Genomic DNA, 21,788 nt, shown 5'->3' on the forward strand with positions numbered 1-21,788 from the left:
AGCAGCAGCTCCCCAGAATCCACAGATCTCCATAGCTGCGGGATTCCAGCGAAATAGCTGCGGTAAACCTGTGGACATTCATGCGACTTATCTGCGGAAGTTCCGGCCTCTATCTCCATAGTGGAGAGGCGGAACTTCCGTAGGTAAGGGCATGTGCCCACGGGAGCTTGTTTCTGCGGATTTTGCCGCAGAAAACCTGCAGACTTTTCTGGATTTTCCAGATAAATCCGCAGGTTTTAGCATGTACAGACACTCCCCATGTTATCCTATGGGACATGGGGAGTGCTGTGTCCATGCTGCGGAAAGTGCGGCTGCGGAACATGCTGCGGATGTCCCGCAGCCGCACGTAACTGCATGTCAATTATTACTGCGGAATTACCTGCGGAAATCCCGGCCCTCCGCTATGGAGATAGAAGCCGGGACGTCCGCAGGTAATTCGCATGAAAGTCCGCATGTTTCCCGCAGCTATTCAGCTGGAATCTCGCAGCTAAAAATAGCTGCGGATGCAGGCGGGCAGCTGCGGGAAGCATGCGGCCGTACCTGCGGATACAATCGCAGCTACAAACTCCACACATAGCCTTATTCTCGCACAAATAATTGACACGCAGTTACGTGCGGCTGCGGGACATCCGCAGCATATTCCGCAGCCGCACATATCCGCAGCATGGACACAGCACTCACCATGTCCCATAGGATAACACGGGGAGTGTCTGTACTTGCATGAACCTGCGGATTTTTCTTGAAAATCCAGATAAATCCACAGGTTTTCCGTGGCAAAATCCAGGATGCTTCCTAACAGATGATTACAGGACATGGAACTGAGCCTCATAGTCTAGGAACAAGAATTAGTGCTGATTTTGTACATAAAATGAGCCCTTAAACTTAAACGATCATTTCTACATGAATGGCCTAAAATGTGCTGCAGGTCCAGAGCAGGCAGTGTATAATGCTGTACTGCAGTACAGGGGGCGCTATCACACCAGCCTGAGCTTAGGAATGTGCACTCTCTGCAGCCTATACTCCTCCTGCTCATGATCTTTGGAGGACTGGGGATCTGTGGATCTGTCCAGTTTACAGAGAGTTAATCCTACAGTTCCTCCCCAGTTCCTGTGGATCAGCAGTGGTGGGGCTGGCAGCAGTGGTTGCACTGAGTGTATGTGAGTACCATGTACTCCTATGTGCTGCTGCTCCTGCTGCTCCTCCTGGCATCATCCCTGCAGAAGAACAAGGACTTCTACACCTTCAAAGTGATCAACATCAGGGGCAAACTGGTGTCTCTGGAGAAGTACAGGGGATCGGTGAGTGACAGCTGCCCATCTGCAGCACAGAGATGTCCTTGAATTAGGGTTATGTGTAACAGACCTTACATATTACAGGCAGAGAACCTCTAATGACTGCATAGAGCATTTCTCTAACATGCTAGAACCTGTATGTGACTTCCCAGCACATAGACCTTTCTATGTGTCTGGAACATCTGCACAGAGCATCTGCCACATAGGCCTCATTCAGTCACAGCATGTGTTCTGCAAATGCAACACATACTTATTACTGCCTATGTTTCTTGTTTGTTTTTTGGGGTTTCTCCAAAAATTAAAGAAATAGAAATCTATTTTTTTTTATCCACTTTGGGGTTCAAACTCACCCATTCAAATCAATGGGTCAGTGAAAAAAAGTGGATAGGCCATCAGTGCTGGTTTTTTTTTTCCCGTTTTATGGTTAGAAGTATAGAATTTATTTTTTTTTTTTTACATACGAGAAAAACAGTCCATTGTTGGTAAAATTGGATTGGGTGCATTGATGAAAAACGTTTTTGGTTTTTTTTTTTTGATTGGGTGCATCGATGAAAAACTTTTTTTTTTTTTTTACAGAAAAACAAGTCTAAATGAATGAAGCCTTAGAGGTTTCTTATAACTTTAATTTGTAATATATCTAACATGATAAATCTTCCTCATAGAACATTCCTGTAACAATCTGTGAGATCTGCTGCCTAGAATGTGCCTATAATTAGAACCTTGTAATAGAGCCACATGTATAAAACTGTTATCAGCATAGAACTTTCCCATAACTAGAACTTTCCATGTACTACACAAAGCAATATCTGCTGCATAGAACGTTCCTGCACATTATATCTTCTGCATAGAACGTTCCTGCACGTTATATCTGCTCCATGGAACGTTCCTGCATGTTATATCTGCTGCATAGAACGTTCCTGCACGTTATATCTGCTCCATGGAACGTTCCTGCACATTATATCTGCTCCATGGAACGTTCCTGCACATTATATCTTCTGCATAGAACGTTCCTGCACGTTATATCTGCTCCATGGAACGTTCCTGCACATTATATCTGCTCCATGGAACGTTCCTCCACATTATATCTGCTGCACGGAACTTTCCTCCACGTTATATCTGCTCCATGGAACTTTCCTCCACGTTATATCTGCTCCATGGAACTTTCCTCCATATTGTATCTGCTGCATAGAACGTTACTGCACATTATATCTGCTCCATGGAACTTTCTTCCATATTATATCTGCTGCATGGAACGTTCCTCCACGTTATATCTGCTCCATGGAACGTTCCTCCACATTATATTCGCTGCACGGAACTTTCCTCCACATTATATCTGCTCCATGGAACTTTCCTCCATATTGTATCTGCTGCATAGAACGTTACTGCACATTATATCTTCTCCATGGAACTTTCCTCCATATTGTATCTGCTGCATAGAACGTTACTGCACATTATATCTGCTCCATGGAACTTTCTTCCATATTATATCTGCTCCATGGAACGTTCCTCCACGTTATATCTGCTCCATGGAACATTCCTCCACGTTATATCTGCTCCATGGAACGTTCCTCCACATTATATCTGCTCCATGGAACGTTCCTACACATTATATCTGCTGCATGGAACGTTCCTGCACATTATATCTGCTCCATGGAACATTCCTCCACGTTATATCTGCTCCATGGAACGTTCCTCCACGTTATATCTGCTCCATGGAACGTTCCTCCACATTATATCTGCTCCATGGAACGTTCCTACACATTATATCTGCTCCATGGAACGTTCCTACACATTATATCTGCTCCATGGAACGTTCCTCCACGTTATATCTGCTCCATGGAACGTTCCTCCACATTATATCTGCTCCATGGAACGTTCCTCCACATTATATCTGCTCCATGGAACGTTCCTCCACATTATATCTGCTCCATGGAACGTTCCTACACATTATATCTGCTGCATGGAACGTTCCTACACATTATATCTGCTGCATGGAACGTTCCTGCACATTATATCTGCTCCATGGAACGTTCCTCCACATTATATCTGCTGCATGGAACGTTCCTACACATTATATCTGCTGCATGGAACGTTCCTACACATTATATCTGCTGCATGGAACGTTCCTACACATTATATCTGCTCCATGGAACGTTCCTCCACATTATATCTGCTGCATGGAACGTTCCTACACATTATATCTGCTGCATGGAACGTTCCTGCACATTATATCTGCTCCATGGAACGTTCCTGCACATTATATCTGCTGCATGGAACGTTCCTGCACATTATATCTGCTCCATGGAACGTTCCTCCACATTATATCTGCTGCATGGAACGTTCCTACACATTATATCTGCTCCATGGAACGTTCCTCCACATTATATCTGCTGCATGGAACGTTCCTACACATTATATCTGCTCCATGGAACGTTCCTCCACATTATATCTGCTCCATGGAACGTTCCTCCACATTATATCTGCTGCATGGAACGTTCCTACACATTATATCTGCTGCATGGAACGTTCCTACAATAAAGCTGATTTCTCGCCCTTGTGTTTTATGGGGGATGTACAGACCCCAACTTCTGGGGGAGCCAAGAGTTTCTTGACCTGAACTAAACAGTGTTATGAGTATAGATGAGGTTGGGTCCCGTTACACGTAGCGACATTCCAGCGATCCCGACAACGATACGACCTGGTCAGGATCGCTGGTACGTCGCTACATGGTCGCTAGTGAGCTGGCAAACAGGCAGATCAAATTAACGACGCAGCAACGATACGGCGATCCGTATAACGACCTCGGCGGTCGTTGGGACCCTGTCACACAGCAGCTATTCTGACGACTCAGACCTTGATAGAGGCGTAGTGTTTCCACCAAGGCGTGGAAGCGCGCTCAGAAACAAAGGATGGAAGCGCTACTACATTGCCTTCTTTATGGCAAGGTTGCCCAATCATAACGCAGTTGTGACCACCAATCAGAGCTGAGGGGGCGTTGAAAAGACAAAGCAAAAATACGCCCGTGTACCTGAGTTCTGAGTCGCCAACGAGGTCGCTCATTGTTGTTATGGTGTCAAACACAGCGATGCATGCTGCCCAGCGGGACACCAACGATCAAAAAATGAACCAGGACGTTCCGGTACGATCGGCGATATCGCAGCGGGGGTCGGTCGCTGATATGTGGGACACGTAGCGAGATCGCTAGCGAGGTCACTGTTGCGTCACAAAACCTGTGACGTTTCAGCGATCTCGCTAACGACATCGCTATGTGTAACGGGGCCTTTTGGGTCAGGAGACCCATGTCTGGTCCATACACGTCCATTCCTAGATCATCTTATCTTCACATGGTCTTATTTCCTGCATAGAACTTTCCGACAACTCGGTAGAACTTTCTGTCTGCAGCATCCATTACATTGAACAGAACCGGGTAACACGTCGGTCTGAAAAGAAGATTACATAGAACGTTCTAACTACTAAATCGAATATTGTGGAGTTATTGTTATCCAGGGACTATTTTATGCTCCTGTCCCTTTTCGGTGACATTTCACTAGACCTTCGCTGTGTGGATTCTCTCTATAGGCATGCCTGGCTCTTTACATGTAACCGGCTCACACCGTCATGTCACCGATAAACTACGGTTATATCTTCCTGGCTTCAAAACTTCCAAGAGAACGGTCAGACATTGCATGGCGGCCGCAGAGGAAGCTTGTCTGCTCTTGTTTGGACTCACAGGGGTTAACTCGCAATGGAATGAAGAATTCCTCCCTCCCCTTATTAGCTCCTTTAAGGGGCTGCAGACGTGGCATGTAGTGTAAAAGGGCCAACAGCCGGCACTGCAATATTGTACCTGTGTGTTGTGTCCATGTATCTGGGCCATACAGAAGTCATACAAAATGTCTATTAGTTCCAAATGTTTGTTTTTTTTATAGTACTATTCTTTAAATATTTACAGAATGTCACATAAGTGAGTACACCCCTCACTTTTTTGTAAATATTTTATTATATCTCTTCATAGGACAACACTGAAGATCTGACCCTGTGATACAATGTACATTAGTCAGTGTGCAGCCCGTATAACAGGGCAAATTTGATGTCCTCTAAATAAGTCAACACACAGCCATTAAACTGAACCTGTCAGGTGCACTATGCACCCAGAACCACGAGCAGTTCTGGGTGCATATTGCTAATGCCTCCCTATACCGTCCCTGTATACACTAGCATAGATAAAGAGATCTCCTTCAGTATGTCACAGTACATGTTGGTATTCATGGTTTTCTCAATGACCTGTAGCTCGCCACAGCTGGAAGCTGTCATGCAGCCCCAAACCATGACACTGGCACCACCATGCTTGACTGTAGGCAGGCCACATTTGTCTTTGTACTCCCCACCTGGTTGCCAGCAAACACGCTTGACTTCCATCTGAACCAATTAAGTTTATTTTGGTCTAATCAGTCCACAGAACACGGTTACAGTAATCTGTGTCCGTAGTCTGCTTGTCATCAGCAAACTGTTTGTGTGCTTTTTTGTGCATCATCTTCCTTCTGAGACGACATCCATGGAGACCAATGTGATGCAGTGTGCAGCTTATAGTTTAAAGGGAACCTGTCACCACTTTTTTGGCATATAAGCTGTGGCCACCACCACCGGGCTCTTATATACAGCATTCTAACATGCTTTATATAAGAGCCCAGGCCGCTGTGAGAACATAAAAATCACTTTATAATACTTACCTAAGGGTGGAAACACATCTATGCGAGTAAAATCGGTCCGAGTTGGCTGAAAAAAACTCGGCTGATTTTAGTTCACGTTAGGTCCGAGTGCAATGCAAGTGCGATGCTTTTTCTGAATAAATTAATGATTTTACTAGCGTGTGTAATGCGTGTGTAATGCGTATTTTTTACTATGTGATCTGCCATTCAGCTCTGCTACATGGCCGCTGACAGCAGACACAGACAGCCATGTAGTAGAGCTGAATGGCAGATGACAGCAGACACAGACAGAGCCGCACAATCAGAATGAACTCGGGTGAACTTCACCCAACTTCATTGTCATGCTGCGGCTCTGTCTGTGTCGCGTCCTGATTAGCGGTCACCAGTGAAGGACTCACCGGTGACCGCTAATCCCCTGAGTGACTGAAGTTAGCAGCCCTCTCTCATACTCACCGATCCCAGGCACGGTGCTGCACGGCGTTCACACTGTTCCGGCAGCTTTTACTATTTTGAAAAAGCCGGCCGCTCATTAAACAATCTCGTATTCCCTGCTTTCCCCGCCCACAGGCGCCTATGATTGGTTGCAGTGAGACACGCCTCCACGCTGAGTGACAGGTGTCTCACTGCAACCAATCACAGCAGTCGGTGGGCGAGTCTATACTGTGCAGTGAAATAAATAAATAAATAATTAAAAAAAACGGCGTGCAGTCCCCCCCCCCCAATTTTAATACCAGCCAGATACAGCCATACGGCTGAAGGCTGGTATTCTCAGGATGGGGAGCTCCACGTTATGGGGAGCCCCCCAGCCTAACAATATCAGTCAGCAGCCGCCCAGAATTGCCGCATACATTAGATGCGACAGTTCTCGGACAGTACCCGGCTCTTCCCGATTTGCCCTGGTGCGTTGGCAAATCGGGGTAATAAGTAGTTAATGTCAGCCCATAGCTGACACTAAATCCTAGATTAATCATGTCAGGCATCTATGAGACACCCTCCATGATTAATCTGTAAGTTACAGTAAATAAACACACACACACCTGAAAAAATCATTTATTAGAAATTAAAAACACTAACAAATTCCCTGGTTCAGCAATTTAATAAGCCCCAAAAAGCCCTCCATGTCCGGCGTAATCCACGGACCTCCAGCGTCGCTTCCAGCTCTGCTCCATGGAGGTGGCAGGAGCTGCAGAATACACCGCCGCTCCGGTCACCTCCAAGCAGCAACTGAGGTGAGTATCGCGATCGGCTGAGCTGTCACTGAGGTTACCCGCTGTCACTGGATCCAGCGGTGGCCGCGATTAACCTCAGTGACAGCTCAGCTGATCGCGCTACTCACCTCAGTTGCTGCGTGGAGGTGACAGGAGCGGCGGTGTCTTCTGCAGCTCCGGTCACCTTCATACAGCAGAGCTGGAAGCGACGCTGAAGGTCCGTGGATTACGCCGGACATGGAGGGCTTTTTGGGGCTTATTAAATTGCTGAACTAGGGAATTTGTTAGTGTTTTTAATTTCTAATAAATTATTTTTTCAGGTATGTGTGTGTGTGTTTATTTACTGTAACTTACAGATTAATCATGGAGGGTGTCTCATAGACGCCTGACATGATTAATCTAGGATTTAGTGGCAGCTATGGGCTGCAATTAACTCCTTATTACCCCGATTTGCCAACGCACCAGGGCAAATCGGGAAGAGCCGGGTACAGTCCCAGAACTGTCGCATCTAATGTATGCGGCAATTCTGGGCGGCTGCTGACTGATATTGTTAGGCTGGGGGGCTCCCCATAACGTGGAGCTCCCCATCCTGAGAATACCAGCCTTCAGCCGTATGGCTGTATCTGGCTGGTATTAAAATTGGGGGGGACCGCACGCCATTTTTTTAAATTATTTATTTATTTCACTGCACAGTATAGACTCGCCCACCGGCTGCTGTGATTGGTTGCAGTGAGACACCTGTCACTCAGCGTGGAGGCGTGTATCACTGCAACCAATCATAGGCGCCGGTGGGCAGGTAAAGCAGGGAATACGAGATTGTTTAATGAGCGGCCGGCACTGCTAGGCGGACCCCCAAACCCCTGTAATCTCTGCATTCACACAGCTACTGCATTTTTAAACAGCAACCTCTAGATATGACGTTGAGCACATGCCAAAATAAACTTAAGTGGTTCAGATGGAAGGCAACCGGCTGTGGTGAGCCACAGGTCATTGAGAAAACCATGAATGCCAACATGTACTGTGACATACTGAAGGAGATCTATTTATCTATGCTAGTGTATGCAGGGATTAGCCTAACCATCAGAAACTGGGCCGCAAGGCAGTATTCCAACAAGGATAACAACTCCAAACACACCTCCTAGATGACCACTGCCTTGCTTTAGAAACTGAGGGTAAAGGTGTTGGACTGAGCATCTGTGGAGCCTCCTCAAACGGAAGGTGGAGGAACGGAAGATCCCTAACATCCACCAGCTCCGTGATGTCATCATGGAGGATGGAGAGGATCCAGCGGCTCCTGTGAAGCTCTAGTGATCTCCATGCCAGAGAGTTAAGGCCGCTTTACACACTGCGATATCGGTCCTGATATCGCTAGTGTGGGTACCCGCCCCCATCTGTTGTGCGACACGGGCAAATCGCTGCCCGTGCCGCACAACATCGCCCAGACCCGTCACACATACTTACCTGCCCGGCGACGTCGCTGTGACCGGCGAACCGCCTCCTTTCTAAGGGGGCGGTCCGTGCGGCGTCACAGCGACGTCACTGAGCGGCAGCCCAATAGCAGCGGAGGGGCGGAAGTGAGCGGGACGTAACATCCCGCCCACCTCCTTCTTTCTGCATAGCGGCCGGGAGGCAGGTAAGGAGAGCTTCCTCGTTCCTGCGGTGTCACACGGAGCGATGTGTGCTGCCGCAGGAACGAGGAACAACTTCGTTACTGCTGCAGTAACGATTTTTGAGAATGGACCCCCATGTCACCGATGAGCGATTTTGCACGTTTTTGCAACGATGCAAAATCGCTCATCGGTGTCACACGCAACGGCATCGCTAATGCGGCCGGATGTGCGTCACCAAATCCGTGACCCCAACAAGTTCGCATTAGCGATGTCGTAGCGTGTAAAGCCCCCTTTAAGGCAGTGCTGGAAAATAATGGTGTCCACACAAAATATTGACACATTGGAAACAATTTGGTCATTTTGTCTTAGGCATGTACTCACTTTGGTTGTCAGCGGTTTAGATATTACTGGCTGTATGATGACTTTAGAGGACACCAAATTTACACTGTTAGGCCAGGGCCACATGGGGCACTAGTGCGATCCTCGCATGACTCTCTGCTCATGCTGGCAGCACAGCGGGAGCCGAGTGTCCTGTGAGTGTCACTGCGACTGAGGTCCGATCCTGTGATCGGACCACAGCTGCGGGGGGCGGGCTGGGTCTCAGGAGAGGAGGGCCGGCACTGAGGAGGGGAGGGAGGGATTTATCTCCCTCTCTCCTCCGTAGCCAGCTATTGCCATTCTCACTCTGCACTCTCAGTACATCGGTGGGTCCCTAACTCTGACGCCCTACTGCGGAGCCGTGTACTAACCACTGCAGCAGTGACAATGCACCAGCAGGAAGGTGACCTGGTGCCTCACAACACCCATGCTGCACGGCTGAGTCCTCATGACTCCAGGCCCCATCGCCCCACAGACACAAAATTACTGCAACAATGGCCTCCACACAGCACAAACACCCTGTGAAGGGACCAGATTAACTCACCTTTGGCTACTTTCACACATCCGGTTTTTGCTCTGCGGCACAATACGGCGCTCTGCAGAAAAACCGCAACCGTTTTTTTTGCCGCCGGTTGCGGAGTTTTTTGCATAGACTTACATTAGTGCCGTATTGTGCTGCATGGGCTTGCGTTCGGTCCGGTTTTTGCCGCATGCGGCAGATTTAGCCGATGCCGCGGCCGGATGGAACGTTGCCTGCAACGCTTTTTGCTCCGGCAAAAAAAAACGCATCGCACTGCATCCGGCCGCTGCGGCGAATTTTTCAATGCATGCCTATGGACGCCGGATGCGGCGCAATGCAGGAAAAAAACGCATCCGGCCGCTGCATGCGGTTTCTTCCACTGCGCATGCTCAGTAGCGTGTCGCAACCGGAAAAAAACGGAACGGCCGCATGTAAAAACTTATGCAAAGGATGCGGTGTTTTCGGCTCATCCATTGCATAGGTTTCACAGCCGGATTGAGCCGCACGGCTCAAACCGGATGTGTGAAAGTAGCCTTACACCAGCTCCCATTATGTGAACTGAGCGCAGTCTACTGCTAATTAACATCACCTGTGCCAAATGGACATAATGTATAATCTATGCATAATGTATCCCCTATTTTTTTTTTTTTGTTTTTAGGCTAGTTTCACACATCCGGCTTTTCGCCGGATTCGGCGCACGCCAGTACAGTGTGTACAGTACAATGGCAGCACGACAAGCTCCGGTCACATGCTGTCATGTGACCGGAGCATGTGACCCGGAAGTTGCGGCGCTGCCATTGTACTTTATACACTGTACTAGAGTGCGCCGAATCCGGCAAACCGGCGAAAAGCCAGATGTGTGAAACCAGCCTTACTTGGATCAGCACTCCTCCCATTTGGCACAGGTGACTTTAATTAGCATGATCTCCTATGACAAAAAAAAAGAGGAGGAAAAAAACACAAGTGAAAAAACATGCAAACACAATGAAAAATGTGCGTTTTTCCTGCCAAAACATGCTTTATGTGCATAAAATAAGCACATAAAAAAAAACGTGGGGACCTAAGGATTTTCTCTTTTTTTTTTCTTTAAACTTTGCAGTGGTGCTCAGGGTCCTTTCATGACCTACTTTTTCCAATAGTGTGTTCACAGGGTGGCTCAGTGGTTAGCACTGCAGTCTTGCAGCGCTGGGGTCCTGGGTTCAAATCCCACCAAGGCTGACATCTGCAAGGAGTTTGTATGTTCTCCCCGTGTTTGCGTGGCTTTCCTCTGATTTAAAGACATACTGATAGTGAATTTAGATTGTGAGCCCCAATGGGGACAGGGATGCTGATGTATGTAAAGCGCTGTGGAATTAATATCGCCATATAAGTAAAGAAATAATAAATATATCCCGCTAAAGCCATCTCACAAATAGTCCCAAAAACATTGAGACTGATTGATGGGTCAGGCACTACCCCAAATGCAACTGCAAACTTTATATGATCGTATAATGACATGTTCTATAAAGCTGATTCTGTCAATATTTTGCGTTTTCATTTCTTCAGTATTTTTAACTTCTTTGTTTGCCGTCAGTATTATCACAGCTGAGAATTTGTTTCAGTTGCATCAGTTCTCAGCAATCATCTGTGAGCTGCATCCAGGGGTACCGTGTTTCCGCGAAAATAAGACAGGGTCTTATGTTATTTTTTGCTCCTAAAGGTGTGCTAGGGCTTATTTTCAGGGGGTGTCTTTTATATTTTCCCATGAACAACAATCTACATTTATTCTTGAACAAAAAAAACCCCAACAATTATTCCAATCTAATCCTGTCATCACATTCTAGAACATCAACATTTTGTGTTAATCCCATTACTGGGTCAGATGCACATTTTCTTATATGACCTGCGACTTTCGTGGAGCAGAACCCGTCCTATAGTGGTGGGGACAGACCATATTTACAAAGGGTTAAATTACCTGCTTATATTTATTATTCTCTATGTACTGCTAAGTTTGCCCCAAAAAGAAAGGAGACACCCCTAAAAGAATCGCACTTACCAGACCCCAAACAATTAGAGTTGACAAGTGAATGGGCTCTCACATACAAATCTGCGTCGCTGTCAGGTCCCCTGCATTCTATAGCGGTTGGCTCCCCCTGTTGACTGAAAGCAGTATCACTCATGCAGAGTGAAACTGGTACCCGATCTCTTTGTGAGAGCTGCAGTGTAATCGAGCTGAAACGGCGAGAGACGTGACGGCGACGCAGATCTCTGTGTGAGAGCCCATCCACCATCGCTGCTTGCCAACTGTAATTGTTTGGGGTCTGGTGAGTGCATTTTTGTTTGTTTTTTTGGAGGGTGTGGTGTGGATATCTGCTTTCTTTGATGAATGGTCCTGCTGTATTCTTTAACTTTATTTGCTTGGACACTTCCTTATTGAATCATAACTAGGGCTTATTTTTGGACTAGGGCGTATATTTTTACCATACTCCGAAAAGCCCTAAAAATCCTTATAGGGCTTATTTTTGGAGTAGGTCCTATTTTCAGGGAAACGGGATATCTCTCATGTTGTAATAGTTGGGGTTTTTTGTTTTTTTGTTTTTTTTACAATGTTTCATCTCATGTAACTTAGGAGAGATTGTCTAGACTGGATACAAGAAAGCCGAGTTCTTTAAAGGGAACCTATCAGCAGAAATTTTGCCCTAAACCTAAAAGTTTCCCCTTCTGCGGCTCCTGGGCTGTATTCTAGCAATGTTCCTATGGTTATTCTGCTCCCTTTTAGATCAAAATAAATAGTTTTTATAAAGTGGTACCTTTCAGTTTGAAAATCTTGTTAATTCTACCACGGGGACGGGCTGTCTGTTGTCCGTTACTGTACCTCCTGCCGCTTTAGGCCGTCCCCCAACGCTCATTTACATACCTCAGGACGCCGCCCAGTGCATCCGAGGTCTCGCACATGCGCCGTGCCACTGTAGCGGGACTGTGCACAGTGGGACCGCTGGTGACGTTGTGCAGGCACGAGATTATGGGCGGCGCTGTGATTTTCATCAGCAAGCTCCCGCCCATAATCTTGTACCCGCGCTTTCCCCTCTGCCTCCACCGTTCTGCGCATGCCCTGGCCAGATGACCCAACATCACCTCTTTCCCATCTAGCCCTGGAGCAAGAAATAGATGGGAGGAGCGGAGAAGGACACCACCGATCATCTGGTCATCTGGCCAGGGCATGCGCAGAACGGTGGAGGCAGAGGGGAAAGCGCGGGCATGAGATTATGGGCTGGAGCTTGCTGATGAAAATCACAGCGCCGCCCATAATCTCGTGCCTGCGCAACGTCACCAGCGGTCCCACTGTGCACAGTCCCGCTACAGTGCCACAGCGCATGCGCGAGATCTCGGACGCACTGGGCGGCGCCCTGAGGTATGTAAATGAGCATTGGGGACGGCCTAAAGCGGCAGGAGGGACAGTAACGGACAACAGACAGCCCGCCCCCGTGTACCATTAACAAGATTTTCAAACTGAAAGGTACCACTTTATAAACTATTTATTTTGATCTAAAAGGGGGCAGAATAACTATAGGAACCTTGCTAGAATGCAGCCCAGGAGCCGCAGAAGGGGAAACCTTTAGGTTTAGGGCAAAATTTCTGCTGACAGGTTCCCTTTAAAATGGTTCGGATCTAAAACAGAAAGTATATTAGAAAGTTGCAGAACTTTTTATTTCCTATGGGTCGCCATGCTGCGGCGAGGTTTCTGCCCCTATTGGCTTCCAATCAAGACTAATATATCTGCGAGCGAAGCTGACAGCGCTCCCATTAACGTCAGTACAATCAGGGAAATCTCCGAGTGAAGCCAAAGGGCACAATATGCACTGAAGCATTGCAACCCTGTCATTCTGATGATCGGTGGGGGGCTAAGATCATCGTCCCCCCGAGGAAACATCCTCCACTGTATACTGCAGCACACAGTTTATTAGATGACAAGCCTTCATCATTCCCGTTATACAGATTTATAAGCTCTAATGGCAGAGGTTTGCTGTGATATTATGTATGATGGCGGCATTATTTCTTTCTAGGTGACATTGGTTGTGAATGTGGCCAGTCAATGTGGCTTCACCGATGGCCACTACAGGGCATTGCAGAAGCTGCAGCGGGACCTGGGACCTTACCACTTCAACGTTTTGGGCTTTCCCTGTAACCAGTTTGGGCATCAGGAGCCAAACAGCGAACGTGAGATCGACTCTTTTGTCAAAAAGAATTACAGCGTTACCTTTCCCATGTTCAGCAAGATTGCGGTGACCGGTGTCGGAGCCAATGCTGCCTACAAATATCTGACAGGTGAGGACGGGGACTACTGATCACGTAAGCGCTGCACCTTGTATCAGCAATATACTCGGCTATCTCCATCGCGCACATAGAAGCCTATTCTCCCATTCTCAAGATTGGACATTACAAATATCTATGTTTCACTATGAAATGCCGCAATTCAGAGCGAAACATTAATATTTGCAATGATGGAGTCTTTTTTTGTTTGCTTTATTCCGGCAGTGACGCTGGCAGTATAATTCACCTGAAAAGTTCCAATTAACATTAAAAAAAGGCATTTTTTTCCATATCAGAATCTGTATTAAAAATAAAGAAATCTTGCAATTTTCACACTGGCCACTGGGGCTATTTTAAACTGTATCTTCCTCTTCTGTACAGAAGAATTTTCAGCAGTCTCATTATCATCACAGACAGGTTTACAATGACAGATAACTCCTTTATGTACAAAATGTTAAGAGGATCCACTATTCACAATAAGTGATGTCACAGCTCACCTCCTCCTCCTGAACAATGAGAAGTAACTTCTATATACATTAAACAACAAAGGATCCACCATTTACTTCAGATGATGTCACAGCTCACCTCTTCCTCCTGTACAATGACTGATAACACCTCTTTATACAGTAGATAACACGAGATACATCATTAATAATTGATGTCACAGCTCACCACCTCCGCTTCCTCCTATAAAACGACTGATAACACATCTACATACAGTAGAGAAGTCAGGATTCACCATTCACAATAGATGGTCACAGCTCACCTCCTTTTGCTAACACCTCTATATACAGTAGAGAACACAGAATCCACTATTCACAATGGGTGATGTCACAGCTCACCTCCTCCTGGTCAATGACAGATAACACTGGATCCACTAATCACAATAGGTGATGTCACAGCTCACCCCCTCCTCCTGTACAATTACCTTGCACACACTCATTAGATGTTTCAGTATTAAATATAACATCTGAGTCAGTCTATTGCTGTCAATGTACATGTAAATTTCCTGAGACAATAGGAAAGTTTCTAACCTTTTGACTATAGGTCGTGAAATAAATAATTTTTGTTAGTAATGATTTTATTTTTCAAGTTTAAATCTAATTTAGCCTCTTAGTGCCGACCCCCGTACATGTACAGTCCCCATATGCTATCACTGGATGGTGTAGGCTCAGGAGCTGAGCCCGCTCTGTACATTGCCAGCACCCAATAGTAACTGATGAGTTTGGAGCTTGCTGCGATCACATGAGTTTAATCTCTTTAATGCCAGTGGGAAACGTGACAGTGGCAAAAACGCAATACAAAGTGATCAAAATGACGTATGTGCCCAAAATGGTTTCTGCTCGATACACAAAAAACAATTGACATTAAAAATAAAGAAGCTTTGAGTTTTTAATATTGTGGTTTTTTTTTTTTTTTTTTTTTGCATATCACTACATTTTTTGTACTGACCTGAAAAACTTATTAAAAAGGTTGTCCACTACTTATACATTGATGGCATACCCTTAGGGGTACTTTGCACGTTGCGACATCACTAGCCGATTGTAGCGATGACGAGCGCGATAGTACCGGCCCCCGTCGTACATGCGATATCTTGTGATTGCTGCCGTAGCGAACATTATCGCTACGGCAGCTTCACACGCACTTACCTGCCCTGCGACGTCGCTCTGGCCGGCAATCAGCCTCCTTCCTAAGGGGGCGGGTCGTGCGGCGTCACAGCGACATCACACGGCAGTCGGCCAATAGAAGCGGAGGGGCGGAGATGAGCGGGACGTAAACATCCCACCCACCTCCTTCCTTCCGCATAGCCGGCGTGAGCTGCGGTGATGCAGGTAGATGTTCCTCGCTCCTGCGGCTTCACACACAGCGATGTGTGCTGCCGCAGGGGAACGAGGAACAACATCGTACCGTCGCAGCAGCTACATCATAGAAATGTCGGACGCTACACCAATGATACGATTACGACGCTTTTGCGCTCGTTAATCATATCATAAAGGATTTACACACTCCGATATCGGCAGCGACGATGGATGTGCGTCACTTTCGATTTGACCCCACCGACATCGCAGCTGCGATTATCGTAGTGTGCAAAGTACCTCTTAGGATAGGTCATCAATTTCTGATCGGCCGGGATCCGACACCCCGCACCTCCGCCGATCAGCTGTTCTCTGTGCCGGCGGGGGCAGCAGGCAGCTGGAAATGCTCAGCTCCGGAGCTGCTCCGTCTTCAGATAGTGGCAGCAGCTGGGTATTGCACATCCACATCCTATTGATTAGAATGGGAGGCGGATGTGCAGTACCCGGCCGCGACCGCAATCAGTAGATAAAGCCGCTCTGGAGCTGAGCAATTCCAGCTGCCTGCTGTCACCGCCAGGACCAAGAACAGCTGATCGGCGGAAGTGAGGGGTGTCGAATCCTAAGGACAAGCCATCAATGTAAAAGAAGTGGACAATCCCTTTAAGTTGGCAGGTTATTTTTTTACAGCACAACGAATTCCGTAAAAATTAACCCCCCCCCCCTCCCAAAACAGTCTCAAAATGGTCTATTTTTTCATTATTTCAGAGCAGTTGGATTTTTTTTTCATTTTTTTTCTTACCATTTATTTTCCCATATAATGTAGTCATTCAAAGCTATAACTGTCAACAAAAACAATAATAAAAAAAAAGTTACGGCTTTTGGAAGAAGGAGAGAAAAAGATAATAAAGGCACAAAAAATGGAAAATCACCAGGTTCTTAAGGGGCTAAACTGTATTTTGTTTTTTTGGGTTTTTTTCTGACTACACATTTCCTATAAGGTGGTCAGAGAGTAAAAAAAATCTAGGACTCTATCTCTAAAAAGTCCAATGTAGCAAAATTGGTGTCAGCCATTCTTGCTTTAAGGTCGGGGTCACACGGGCGTATGTTTTCTCCTGCGAGAGAATCTGGCCGATTTATCCTAACGGCACTCGGATAAAACGCTGATCAGAGTGTAGGGTGATGAACTTCCTATGATAAAGGGCGTCTCTGGGAGCCAAAAACGCGTCAGGTTTCCCTGTTCAGCAGTTTTTGTATGATTTTAACATGTTTTTTTAATTAACGTATTTTGCTTTTAATCTATATTTTTCTGGGCTGGATGTGCCTGCATTGTCTTCTCTCAAGTCACCCTACCTTTTGCTCTGCTTTAAAGGGAACCTGTCAGGTCCTGTATGCACCCAGTACCACGACCAGTTCTGGGTACATATTGCTAATCCCTGCCCAACTGTTCCTGTATCTAGTAGCATAGATAAAGAGATCATTAGAAAAAGTATTTCTAAAGATCCTTTATGATATGCTAATGAGGCCAGGGACTAGTCACAAGGGCGTTAGTTCCCTTGGATTGTTGGCCTCCTTAGCAAGTAAGCACGCCCCTGTGGGAGTACTAACATGCTAATGAATGGGCAGCGTCAGAGGCTGGTCGATCTCATCTCTGCTGTAACATTGGTTTTCGGCTCAGTGCGCATGGGCATAAGTCCCCGGACGCGTCCCGGCTTCAAGCTGGTGTAGTGCGCATGACCGGAAGTCCAGAAACTTCTGATCATGCGCACTGCCCAGCGTTCTGAAGCAATGCAATGGATACAGGTACGTTTGTCACTGCCGATGATGACGCTGGGCAATGGGCATTGAATAACATGTTAGCACATCCCAATGGGTGTGATAACATGCTAAGAGGGCGGAATGAGAGCAGGAACTAAAGCCTTTGGGACTAGTCCCTGCGCTCATTAGCATATCATAAAGGATCTTTAGAAATTCTTTTTCTAAAGATCTCTTTATCTATGCTACTAGATACAGGGATTAGATATATGCAACCAGAACTGCTCGTGGTTCTGGGTGCATATTGCACCTGACAGGTTCCCTTTAACACACCTTGTCGTAGCTATTCCTCCTATTCTTCCAAAAGGATTCTCCAGAAAAATTCACAACCTCAGCATTGCTTTATAGGCACCATGCGCTGAACAATTGAGCCAGGGGTTGTGTAAAGTGCAAAAAGGTTATTACTTTTTATTCTCTGGGTGTAACTGTAAACCATATTGCCAGCCCATTGACTATATTACTGCCTATATTAAACTACAATTTATTGCATCTAGTTCTTGTTTACTTACATGAGATCTTCATTTTTGTAGAGTTTTTAAGCTTATTTTTCCAACTTTTTTTCCAATATTTTTAGAATCCTTTGGTAAAGAACCGGATTGGAACTTCTGGAAATTTCTTGTTGGACCTGATGGAAAAGTAGTGAATGCCTGGGGTCCCACGGTGTCCGTAGAGGAGGTGAAGCCTCATGTTACGGAGCTGGTGAGGAAACTGATCCTGAAGAAAAAAGAGGAGTTGTGATGAGCGATGTCAATGACCAGAACATGGCAGCTCAGGGAACGGGACAGGGTTTTTATTGAACTTGGTAAGGAGATATTGACCTATCAAACCATCTGCGTAAAGGACATCTTCATGGTGGGAAGAAACAAATATGACACCTGATCGTTCAGAAGGACTGGGCAGGATTCGAGGACTTCTCAAGATAATGCAAAAAGAAAGAAAAGTGTAAGGCTGGGTTCACATAGCATTTTGGGCGTCTGCGCCAATGGGGCTAGTGACTATAATGATTCAGACAGAGTCACAGTGTGTTCTACTATCCATCATTTTTGGCCATGTACGCCCAGTTGAAGTGGGCAGCAAGATGTAGTTGACTGTGCAGTTGCCAGTCTCCAATAGGCATAATCGTCCAAAAATTATCACTATTGTCAATGACCTCCTCGTCGCATACACCAAAATCCCATTTTGCGGGAGTTCAGACATAAGCCCCAATGAAGCCACTGAATGTAGGGCCAAACGCTATGTGAACCCATCCTATGCCAAGTGTCAGCTTCCGCATAATTTTCAAGGGTGTAAAAGACACCTTGCTGGATATTTCTACAAGCATTACTTTGTTACCTTCTACTTTTTTTCTATTGGATTTTTATTTTATGACAACGGCATTGGAAATGCTCAAAAGAACCTTTTCCAATAAAATACAATAAAATGTCTTCCTTACATTCCTTTGGTAGATGCACAGTGTTATGTTGGTTAGTTGTGATTTCACAAAATCTCGGTGATGCCTCTTTAAAGGGAATCTATAGTCAGAAAACGATCTATTGCTTTCTTTAATTTTGTGTTTTTGTAGCTTTTTTATTTTTAAATAATCCTGAAATCTTGCAGTTTTCTCTTCTGCAACTGATCCATACAATATAGAAGATGGATGTATAATGATTAGTGATGAGCGAGTACCAAAAAGCTCGGGTGCTCGAGGCTCGGGCCGAGCATCCCAAGATACTCGTGTACTCGGCCCGATACCGAGCCCAATGTTATCCTATGGGAGACCCGAGTATTTTTCTGAAATGACTTCCGGCAGCATGTAGAAACCCTAAAAATGTCACAAAAGTCTCAGAAGAGTGCTCAAATGACATGGCAACAGCATGGGGAAGACCCCTTGAAGCATTTATCACTCAAAAGTCACAGCTGTGAACAATTTTGTCCGAGTTTTACGCCATTTTCAGAAAACCTTCCAAAATGACACCAAAATGAATTTTCATGGCGGAAATGTAAAGGGCACATACCCAATAGTGAGATAGAGCTGGTGTATGTTACTTTTTGAGATTATTACATGAAAGATTTTACGTAAAAACATTGTGTGGCACTCCGATGTCCAAAACGCACGTTTTGTGCTTTTTACTAGCGATGTCGGTCATTTTTTTTTTTCGTTCTATCTCCCGTCGGTCGGTCTCGCTCTGTCTGTCTCTCTCTGTCTTGTCTGTCCCCCTCTCAGTCTGTCGGTCATTCTCCCCCCTCTCTCTTACTTACCGTTCCCTGATCACTGCCGCGGCGCTGCACAGCTGTTGACTAAACTCCGGCGGCTTTTCCTCTTTTGAAAAAGCCGGCCGCTCATTAAACAATCTCGTATTCCCTGCTTTCCTGCTTTTCGGCGCCTATGATTGGTTGCAGTGAGACACGCCCCCACGCTGAGTGACAGCTGTCTCACTGCACCCAATCACAGCAGCCGGTGGGTGTGTGTATACTGTGCAGTGAAATAAATAATTAAATAATTAAAAAAAACGGCGTGCGGTCCCCCCAATTTTAATACCAGCCAGATAAAGCCATACGGCTGAAGGCTGGTATTCTCAGGATGGGGAGCTCCACGTTATGGGGAGCCCCCCAGCCTAACAATATCAGTCAGCAGCCGCCCAGAATTGCCGCATACATTATATGCGACAGTTCTGGGACTGTACCCGGCTCTTCCCGATTTACCCTGGTGCGTTGGCAAATCGGGGTAATAAGGAGTTAATGGCAGCCCATAGCTGCCAATAAGTCCTAGATTAATCATGTCAGGCGTATCCCCGAGATTCCTTCCATGATTAATCTGTAAATTACAGTTAAAAAACACACACCTGAAAAATCCTTTATTAGAAATAAAAAACACTAACAAAGTCCCTCATCTCCAATTTATTAACCCCGACAAACCCTCCATGTCCGGCGTAATCCACGGACCTCCAGCGTCGCGTCCAGCTGTGCTGCATGAAGGTGACAGGAGCTGCAGAATACACCGCCGCTCCTGTCAGCTTCACACAGCAACTGAAGACAGCCGCGCGATCAGCTGAGCTGTCACTGAGGTTACCTGGATCCAGCGGTGGATGCAGCGGTGGCCGCGGGTAACCTCAGTGACAGCTCAGCTGATCGCGCTACTCACCGCCGCACCGGTCAGCTCCACGCAGCAACTGAGGTGAGTATAGCGATCAGCTGAGCTGTCACTGAGGTTAATCGCGGCCACCGCTGGATCCAGCGGTGGCCGTTAGTTACCTGACTGACAGCAGCTGATCGCGCTACTCACCTCAGTTGCTGTGTGAAGCTGACCGGAGCGGCGGTGAGTAGCGCGATCAGCTGAGCTGTCACTGAGGTTACCCGCGGCCACCGCTGCATCCACCGCTGGATCCAGGTAACCTCAGTGACAGCTCAGCTGATCGTGATACTCACCTCAGTTGTTGCGTGGAGGTGACAGGAGCGGCGGTGTATTCTGCAGCTCCTGTCACCTGCATGCAGCAGAGCTGGATGCGACGCTGGAGGTCCGTGGATTACGCCGGACATGGAGGGCTTTGTCGGGGTTAATAAATTGGTGATGAGGGACTTTGTTATTGTTTTTTATTTCTAATAAAGGATTTTTCAGTTGTGTGTGTTTTTTTAACTGTAATTTACAGATTAATCATGGAAGGTTTCTCGGGGAGACGCCTGACATGATTAATCTAGGACTTATTGGCAGCTATGGGCTGCCGTTAACTCCTTATTACCCCGATTTGCCAACACACTAGGGTAAATCGGGAAGAGCCGGGTACAGTCCCAGAACTGTCGCATATAATGTATGCGGCAATTCTGGGCGGCTGCTGACTGATATTGTTAGGCTGGGGGGCTCCCCATAACGTGGAGCTCCCCATCCTGAGAATACCAGCCTTCAGCTGTATGGCTTTATCTGGCTGGTATTAAAATTGGGGGGACCGCACGCCGGTTTTTTAAAATTATTTATTTATTTATTTATTTTACTGCACAGTATAGACACGCCCACCGGCTGCTGTGATTGGGTGCAGTGAGACACATGTCACTCAGCGTGGGGGCGTGTCTCACTGCAACCAATCATAGGCGCCTGTGGGCGGGGAAAGTAGGGAATATGAGATGGCTGTGTGCAGAGCACAGCGCGCCCGCCGGTATAAAGGCTCGGTCACGCTGTGCGGGCCGGCCAATCACTGCAAT

The 21,788-nt window shown here is 46.5% G+C and overlaps 1 protein-coding gene across 1 annotated transcript; it reads left to right on the forward strand.

The window, feature by feature from the left end:
* Window positions 1-1,050: 1,050 nt before the first annotated feature.
* On the forward strand, window positions 1,051-19,017 carry GPX7 (glutathione peroxidase 7). The gene is made up of 3 exons (XM_075321061.1): window positions 1,051-1,298; window positions 13,761-14,022; window positions 18,190-19,017. Exons 1-3 carry the CDS (start codon window positions 1,167-1,169, stop codon window positions 18,351-18,353), a joined length of 558 nt encoding a protein of 185 aa, XP_075177176.1. The 5' UTR covers window positions 1,051-1,166; the 3' UTR covers window positions 18,354-19,017.
* The last annotated feature ends 2,771 nt before the right edge of the window (window positions 19,018-21,788 follow it).

Source organism: Anomaloglossus baeobatrachus, chromosome 8, assembly GCF_048569485.1.
Source record: "Anomaloglossus baeobatrachus isolate aAnoBae1 chromosome 8, aAnoBae1.hap1, whole genome shotgun sequence".
In the NCBI taxonomy this organism is placed as follows: domain Eukaryota; kingdom Metazoa; phylum Chordata; class Amphibia; order Anura; family Aromobatidae; genus Anomaloglossus; species Anomaloglossus baeobatrachus.